This window comes from Podarcis raffonei, chromosome 13, assembly GCF_027172205.1.
Source record: "Podarcis raffonei isolate rPodRaf1 chromosome 13, rPodRaf1.pri, whole genome shotgun sequence".
NCBI lineage: Eukaryota > Metazoa > Chordata > Lepidosauria > Squamata > Lacertidae > Podarcis > Podarcis raffonei.
The window spans coordinates 38,598,467-38,607,490 of NC_070614.1; the positions used below are offsets into that span (position 1 = coordinate 38,598,467).

General features: G+C 48.3%; 1 protein-coding gene across 1 annotated transcript; it reads left to right on the forward strand.

The window, feature by feature from the left end:
* The first annotated feature begins 1,021 nt into the window (after positions 1 to 1,021).
* GARIN5B (golgi associated RAB2 interactor family member 5B) lies at positions 1,022 to 8,723 on the forward strand. Its single transcript, XM_053361135.1, has 10 exons — positions 1,022 to 1,177; positions 1,712 to 1,881; positions 1,995 to 2,262; positions 2,928 to 3,025; positions 4,855 to 4,895; positions 5,117 to 5,166; positions 5,862 to 6,628; positions 6,937 to 6,980; positions 7,110 to 7,198; positions 8,222 to 8,723. Exons 2-10 carry the CDS (start codon positions 1,763 to 1,765, stop codon positions 8,228 to 8,230), a joined length of 1,485 nt encoding a protein of 494 aa, XP_053217110.1. The 5' UTR covers positions 1,022 to 1,177; positions 1,712 to 1,762; the 3' UTR covers positions 8,231 to 8,723.
* Positions 8,724 to 9,024: the final 301 nt, after the last annotated feature.

Here is a 9,024-nt window from a genome sequence, read left to right on the forward strand (position 1 = left end):
GCAACTTAAATAGCATACAAGTGTTGTCATGTGTGTCATTTAAACCTCTTTTGAGGACTGTCAGATTTCCCCTGATAATTTAATAATTATTAGGGGAACAATCCTATGTACAGTACAAAAAACTGGTATAAAGAAAGCTAATGCGTCTTAACCTGGAGTAAAAGTACCAGCTCCATTCAGCAACAGAGCGGGCAGAGGGAAAACAAGCCTTTAAAAACTGTTCTAATGAACATTACCATCATTTTGACACCCATGAAAGGTTTGCTCTTTACATATATTGCCACAGATGGTTTTTCCCCACCCCCCACCCCCAAATTCATACTTTTAGAGTGAACATCATGGTTCCAGATGAATTATCAAGGTTGCAGAACTGTTACACCGGCCACATCTTTTAAATCGCAATAAGAATTAAGCATTCAAACTTCCTGAGGCATACTTCTTGATTATTTTTGTAGGGAAGATCCAGCCTGTTAACAAACAACTGGAGTTCAAATAATGTTACCTAAAACACAAAAGATGATGTCACCACAGAATTACCCCCACAGTTAAAGCAACATACCCTCCTGAAAAATCCTGGAAGCTGTATTTACAGAGCTATACAGTGGTACCTCGGGTTAAGTACTTAATTCGTTCTGGAGGTCTGTTCTTAACCTGAAACTGTTCTTAACCTGAGGTACCACTCTAGCTAATGGGGCCTCCCGCTGCCGCCGCGCCGCCGGAGCACAATTTCTGTTCTCATCCTGAAGCAAAATTCTTAACCTGAAGTACTATTTCTGGGTTAGCAGAGTCTGTAACCTGAAGCGTATGTAACCTGAAGCATATGTAACCCGAGGTACCACTGTAGTTTCCAGCCCCTTAACAAACTGCAGTACCCGGGATTCTTTGGAGGAATTCAATTTGAACATACGGTGTGTGCATGCAGTCTGTGATTTTAAGGGAGAGGCCTCTAGTCTGGGGGAGGGGTTAGGGTGGGATTTATTTTTTTATTTTTGTTTGTTTTTATTTCCCCGTCTGTCTCCTAGAACGTCAGTGGAGGAGGGCTCCACGTAAAACCCACAGAGGCAGACGGGTTGCGCAGCGCCAGTCCTCAGCAACAGGGAGACTCAAGCAGCTGCTGCGGAGGCCGGAGTATTCTCCATTAGGAGAAGGGGAGATCTTTGAGGGGACCTTTCTACAGGTGATGGACCATTGGTCATGGCCGGGCAGTGGGGGGTTTTTTTCATACAAAAGGGAGATATTTCTCTTGCATGGCTCCCTGTCGGAGGAGGGGTGCCAACTTCTAAGGGCTGAAGTCAGCCCCCCCAAAAAAACCATTCAGTTCATGGGGCTCAGCCCACCCAAGGAATGCCACAACTACGATTTAGAATGGAGTATGAGAGGTGGGGTGTGCCAAATTTTGGGCACCACTGAAATGTGAGACCCCAAGATCTGCCACTGGAACTGATAGGGCAGAGAGTCAGGGAGCCCAAACAGGAGGAGCAGCCAGAGGCAATGACCATTTTGTGCCTCCTTCCACCCAGTTTTGATAGCGAGTTGAAGAGACTCCAGGCCCGCAGAAGGCCATCCTTTGAGGAACAGCTGGGGAAATGTCCTGTTAGTTACTCCCTGCAGCGCCCGGTCAGTTCCAGGTGCTCTAGCTTGTTTGAGGTGCCCAACACCCGTGCATTTGTTCCGTTCTTAGCAGACTCCTTACCCTCCTCTCTCCATGCAGTTAACCAAGACGGGTGAATATGCCGTGATCCACAACCAACCCAATTTAGTTATGGTTGGCATTTTGTCCAGCAGTCCAGGTTTGCTACTTCCAGACATGATGGTCATTGCCCGGGTGAGAAAAGGCATCAGAGATATAGAGGCAAAGGCTAAAGACCTGGAAGTTACTAGGTGAGACTAGCACAGCCACCCAGCTCCTGCTCTCCATCGCCCCAAAACTTTCCCAGAGAAACCACCACCACCACCTCAGAAGTTCCTAGGCTGAGTCTTTCCTCTGCCCGCAGGTTGATCTCTTTAAACCTGGTGGCGTTTCAAGTACATAGCATGAATGAACGGCAGCTGAGAGTGAAGATGGCAAATGGCCGGAAATATTATCTGCAACTCTGTGCCCCTGCAGGGCAAGAGGACATCATCTTTCAGCGCTGGCTGCGTCTCATTTACGTCTTGAATGTGGCCAGTGGCAGGATCAGTGATCCAATCAGCTTCACGTCAACGCAATCTGGGCTCCACACGATATGGAAGAGCGCTAGCTTTCGTGCTACGCCCGAGAAGGTCAGTCTCATGAAGCAAAGCCCCCTCAAAGTCTACCACCTTTGCCCGTCACATTGGCCAACCCATCGGTCTCTGTTTCGGATGTGTACATGCACCATACATTTAAAACCTGCATTTCCCCCAAAGAATCCTGGGAAGTGTAGTTTGTTATGGGTGCCTAACCCTCCCCCTTCCCCCGCATCCCAGTCCCTGGCTGCCATCCTTGTTGTTGTTGTTGTTTAGTCCTTTAGTCGTGTCCGACTCTTCGTGACCCCATGGACCAGAGCACGCCAGGCACTCCTGTCTTCCACTGCCTCCCACAGTTTGGTCAAACTCATGCTGGTAGCTTCGAGAACACTGTCCAACCATCTCGTCCTCTGTCATCCCCTTCTCCTTGTGCCCTCCATCTTTCCCAACATCAGGGTTTTTTCCAGGGAGTCTTCTCTTCTCATGAGGTGGCCAAAGTATTGGAGCCTCAGCTTCAGGATCTATCCTTCCAGTGAGCACTCAGGGCTGATTTCCTTAAGAATTGATAGGTTTGATCTTCTTGCAGTCCATGGGACTCTCAAGAATCTCCTCCAGCACCATAATTCAAAAGCATCAATTCTTCGGCGATCAGCCTTCTTTATGGTCCAGCCTTACTGTATCCTTATACATGTGTATGACTCGCTGTCTTTCTCCATCAGCATTGGCTTGCAATTGTCATGGCTGAAGAAGACTCCAATGAAATAGTGAAGGAGCAGCTGCGTGAAGCCAACCTGGTCAAGAGCACGTCAAGATCCCTGTATGTGTTTCATCTGTATTGGGATTAACAACCCTTAACATGATATCATTGCACACAGTCCTAGTCCCCAGGTGGCAAGAGACTCCAGGGTTGCCTGTGCTTACCCAGAGTTCATTGCCTCGAAATGATGGCCAGCGGAGACACTGTTGTCTTTAGGATATACAACCTGAGCATAGGATGGAGGGACTTACATTATTAGCATCCTAACAGGTCTTGTTTCCCTACTTGGTTTCCAGGGGAGCCCCAAGTCCAGCATGGAGCAGACATGTTTCTGTGCCTCCGGCTTCCAGCATCAGCCCAAGTCACAAACACACCTCTTACACACAGAGCCCTCCCCCTGCCCAGGACAAGGTGGCCTCCAGGGAGGGGAGGGAAATGCCCATCTCCCTTCCTGGAAAGCACCGTGACTTATCGCAGCCTAGCTCATTGTCTTTGCGATGCTGATGAGAACATTTAAGCTGGATGGGCCCTGCTACGTTAGTCCAGAGCTTTCCAAACTTGTGTGTTGCGACATGTTAGTGTGTTGGCAGCAGTGTGTAGGTGTGTCGCGTGAACCCTCCCCGTGCTCCTCCCCGGGCTGGAAAGGGGTTAGTTTAACCTCCAGTTTGCTGGTAAAACTGAGTTACTGTGTCACAAAATGATGCATGTCATGAAATGTTTGGAAAGCTCTGCATTAGTGCACTGAGGCAGTACTTTCCCTCCTTCAGCCTGTGTGCCCAATGCAGCTGCCCTGGAGTGTAGAAGGAGTTGCGTTTCATTTATTCATTATGCTTTGCACCATGGTATTGTACCTGGCCAGCTACACTAGCTGTTCACATCAGCCCAGCTTCATTACTATCAGATTAGCTTCTGCTTGTGAACACAGCAGGGGACACTGATGGGGTGGGGATGTCTTTACCCTATGCAAAGGTGCTCTTATCTTGGCTAGAAATTAGAAATGGTTTAAGCACTCCAATCAGTGTTAATTTGGCTTGAGAAAAATTTCAACCAACAGTATTATCTTATAAAAAAAAACCAGGCATTTTGGATAACGTCATGTGAACATGGATTAACGACCCAACTCTGGAAATGCAATGAGTTGACAATCAAGGGGTATTTGGAAGTACATTTTGTAGAGAGAACACATTGTCAGGCACCTGTGTTTTGCTCTTTAACCAAAAGGTCAAACACAATTGTTGCTTTTAAGTTGGTGGTCAGGCCACTCCAGTCCTATGGGGTGGGGGGAGGACTGAGTCTTCAACAATATGCAATGGGGTGGTGAGGGGTAGTAGCAGAGGAGAGGCCCTACTTAACAAACTTTACAATGAGAATACAGGTAGCACAAGTGTGTCCCTGTTCTCACCTCTGTGGAGTGAGTAAATCTGCTTTCCCCAGTGTGCTGCCTTCCAGATGTTTTGGATTACAACTCTCACCATCCCTGACAATTGACCATGCTGGCTAGGGGTGATGGGAGATGAGGCACAGTGGGGATGAGGCACAGTGAAGCAGTTGCCTCAGGTAGCAGATCAGGACCAAGGAGCATACTGCTCTCGCCACTGCCCCTGTGGCTGCTCTGCCTCATCTGCCACCTCGTCTACAACCATGTCCTTCCCACACACCACAGCTGCGTCTGCGTGACATACTCCACTGCCTCACAGGCAGTGTAGCAGGGAGTCGAGGTGGGATGCCTCAAGTGGCAAGGTGTCCTGGGCCCAGCCCTGGTTAGAGTCCAAAAAATCTGGAAGGCACCAAGTTGTGGAAGGCTGGAGTCAATGATTCAGCTCTTGTCAAACTGTGGTAGTTTTGGGGGTTTTTTTGGTGCAGTTTTCATTCCAGCCTTTCCATTGCAGGGAAAGTGCCCCTGTTGCAAAACGTAACATCCGAAAATCAGGTAAGGATGGAAGGATTGAAGTCAAGGGCCCCACTCAGGTTAAACGTCAGCTTTAATGCAGCTGAGTGCCTGAAGCAGCTGGGGGAGCAGGGGTGTATTTCCCTAGAACCTGTGCCCCTTCCCGATTTGCTACAGTCCCCTCTTCAACCACAGGTCTCTTTGGAGCCTCCACAGCATTCACTATCTTGCTTCCTGCCTCCTCTCCTTTCCCCCCTCTAAAGGTGTTGCTGGCCGCTCTGCTCAAGAAACACGTGGAATCCCAGCCAGGGAGGTAAGGACAGTTAAAAGAGTCTGAACGTTTCCTTCTCCGACTCTGTAGACGCCATTACAGATGACCCACTGGCTGTCCGACTCGGGGTGCTTTATGACAAAAAAATGGCACTAATGTGGGAAGCCAGAGCCTGGGAGAAGAGCAGAGTTTCAGTTCTTCACAAGAAATCAAATGCTGTCCATGTTCTACAATCCATATTCAGACGATTCCCTTATTGGACCTGCTTGCAGGTTTCCTGTAGGCATCTGGTAGGCAGTTGTGAGAACAGGATGCTGAGCTAGATGGGCCATTGGCCTGATCCAGCAAGCTCTTCTTATGTTCTTATGACTAACCAAGATATAACAAAATAGTGTGCAAGCTTCTGAGTTCAGGCAAGATGTTTAAAAGCAAAAGATCGGGATGGGGGGTGCTCCATGTTTTGTATTGTAGTAGGCAAAATGTTTTTACATGGTCCCCTGCCCATGTAGTCTAGTGGAGTCTCCCGCCCAACAGCTGGAAAGCGCTCAGCTGGCAGTGCTCAGGGGACCACCTTCCTGAATGGATTCAGAAAGCAGGAGCTCTAGCTCATCGAGAAGTGGGTGGGCCAAGCTTTCCTTGGAAGCAAAGGTATGATAATTGCCTTTATCTTTCCCTGCCTTTTGGGGCTCCATTACCCACCTAGGCCAGGAGGATAGCATCTCCTTCTTCCTTTCCAGGGGCACACGTCCAGATCACCACCAGCCACTTCTGCCCCAAGATCTCCCACCTCAGCGGCTGCTGGACCTCGTGGAGTGGGTGCTAAGGCAGCCGCCTCTAACCCATCCAGGCTACTCAGCTGGCATGATCGAATGACTTCTGGGAAACTGGCCACTTTGGCTCCTCCTTCTAAGTCTGGGAGTCGGAATCGGAGCAGCCCCTCATGTTCACAGACAGCAGACGTAAAATCCCCAAAGCCAAGCAGGCCACAGACTCCTTTAAGCCCCTCCCCAGAGCAGAGGCGCCCCCCTTCTAAGAGTTCATCCCCGAAGGGAAAGGAGCCTTCTCTACAACTCCGCACAGACGTGAAATCCCCAACGCCAAGCAGGCCACAGACTCCTTTAAACCCCTATCCAGAGCAGGGGCGCCCCCCTTCTCCGAGTCCATCCCCGAAGGAAAAGGAGCCTTCTTTACAACTCCGCACAGATGTGAAATCCCCAACGCCAAGCAGGCCACAGTCTCCTTTAAGCCCCTCTCCAGAGCAGGAGCACCCCCCTTCTCAAAGTCCATCCCCGAAGGAAAAGGAGCCTTCTCTACAACTCCGCAGGACAAAGGCATCGCTGGCAGTGGGACCTTCTGATCAAGGCTGGGATAATGCGGGTGTGAGGCCCTCCAAAGTGGGTGGCCAAACGTCAAGACCTCAGAGCAAAGCACTGGAAACAGAAAAACAAAGTAAAGATCTAGCTAAACAGATCCAGTCCAGAAGCGCCACAGGGAAACCACCCAGGTAAGCTGGGAGAACCAACTGGCATTGAGAGCCCTTTCTTCCTATGATCAGAAATCTTGCACATACAGGGCTCTCTGTATGTTCCAAGGAATGCACATGGGAGCAGCCTACCACCCTAACATCCCCCATGTTCATTCATTTCTATTCTGTATTACACTCAATGGAACACTCCTGGGATTCCAAGCAAGGCCAGTAAATGGTCTCAGGCCATTATAAACCTTAGAATAATAATACTAAGGAATCAATAACTGTATCTTTACGTTTAACTCCTTGTACAAAGTGAACTAATTAAACTTCTTTTTTACTAGGAGCAATAAGTCCATAAACAAATTGGGAAAGGCTCTGAGTTCAGGTAAGATGAAATGCTAATTAAATGATCTATAGCAATGCTTAGCTCCCATATCCCCCACCATCATACTCCTGCCTGGTGCTAGTATCACTGAGAGCCAGGCACCTACTAACGGCTCCATTTGCTTTGCAGCAAGACAAAGAAGCAGCCCTACTTTCATAACCATCTATAGTGTCTTGTCCTCATCGCTGGAGAGACTGAAAGGCAAGGGTGATTACAAGGTAAGATGCTAAACCTAACCCACACCATACATTTGAAGTACTCTAATGCAACTTTAAAGATTTTGGCTTCCACCAAAGATTCCTGGGAACTGTAGTATGCTTAGGACGCGAAACTCACAGACCTGCAATTCCCAGCACCCTGAACAAACTACAGTTGCCAGGGTTATCAATGAGACCATGATATAAGAGCAGTATTAAATGGATGGTACTGGTGAGACAGCAAAATGTGCATTTGAGGTGATGATCTGTGATAGCCCATTTCCATGTGCTGAACCTTCACTTGAGGTTGCAGTCATATTTGAACCAGCCCATAGTGTAAAAGTTCTCCCATGCTTTCTTCTTTCTTCCAGGGGCTTCTTTCTGCATTTCTAAACCACTGAAGCTCCAACGGAAATTTGTCCATAAGTGTTAATTTTACGGCCCCTCCCCAAAACACATTCCATTTTTACAATAATTGCAATAATGATTTTAAATATAATTGGGGTCATAAAATGACACAAATCACAAGGGTTGTGGGAAAGGTGTGCTGCCCCATCCATTGCAGCTACATCATGACCACCAAGCCATGATGATGATGATGATGATGAAGACGACCAGGGTGGACAGAACATTAGCCCCGAGCAAAAATGCTGGACTTCTGATAGTGTGGAAAGTCAACCGCAGTTCCAGTTATAGCTTACAACAGAAGAGCAAAGGCTGTATTTTCCTAGGAGAACCTGCTTAGAAACAGTCCTAGTAGGCAGCTAAAAGGGAGAGGGTTTCTCTGCCTAGTCATGCTTGCCTGGCACCATCATTACTATCCTTTAGGTCCCTTCTAGTTACCCAAGCTTTTAATGGTATCTGAGTTCCTGGATGTAGGGGAAGCAATGACAAAGAGGACAACTGCTCTTTGATATTATGTTTTATATAGTTTGCATTTGTTAGGTAAGCTGCCTTGAGGGCTTTAAATTGAAAACCAGGATAGGACCACCTTAAATAGATGGTGTGTTGTAACACATTGTGCTCCCCTGCTCTTGCTTTCAGAAGTTGTAACTGAACCACTTTGAAAGGACCTTGTCTGGATTGAGTCCACGGCACATTTGGTTCCTGTCACAGCCCGTGTTGAAGTGATGAGTGAACCAGGATACTACTCAATAAAGGTTACTTATATATATAAAAGGAAATTGGAACAACTCGTTGCTATGGATATGCCAAGTATCAGACTATTTTTTAATAAACATAGAAGAAGGAAGAGGAGGAGGTCTTGTTTTCTTTCCTTTTCTGGTTAGAGCCAAACCCAACCAGAACTCACAGATTGTTGACACAAGGGCTTGATGCCTGTGACTGTAAGCCAGATGCTTACCCTCAAGTGCAGGGGTTGGCAAACTTTTTCAGCGGGGGGCCGGTCCACTGTCCCTCAGACCTTGTGGGGGCCGGACTATATTTTGGGAAAAAATATATGAACGAATTCCCACAAATAACCCAGAGGTGCATTTTAAATAAAAGCACACATTCTACTTAGGTAAGCCATTCCACACACACACACACACGACTCTCCCCTCCCTTCTTCACAGTACTGAACAAGCCCCGGTGGCTGCTTACCTGTGTTTTGCGAGCGGCAGGGGCTGGCAGCAGCAGGACGGTGCGAGAGGGCTCCGGAGAGAGCTGGCAGCAACAAAGCCCAAATTGAGCCTGCTTACAATGGTGGCCACTAGAGCGCTAACGCTGCTGCTGTTGCTGGCACCAACAAAGCCCAGTCCCCTTCTTCTTGGCTCTAGGCAGGGCAGGGAGAAGCCAGGAGGAGGGAGGGAGGAGGCGCTGCTGAATGTGCACACTGGTGCAGCCCG

Excerpts from the sequence above, each read along its gene's own strand:
- GARIN5B (XM_053361135.1), top strand. The coding sequence starts at position 1,763 with ATGGTTGGCATTTTGTCCAGCAGTCCAGGTTTGCTACTTCCAGACATG. Across the intron at positions 4,896-5,116 it reads ACGTAACATCCGAAAATCAG|GTGTTGCTGGCCGCTCTGCT; the intron begins GTAAGGATGGAA and ends CCCCCTCTAAAG. Across the intron at positions 6,981-7,109 it reads GGGAAAGGCTCTGAGTTCAG|CAAGACAAAGAAGCAGCCCT; the intron begins GTAAGATGAAAT and ends TTTGCTTTGCAG.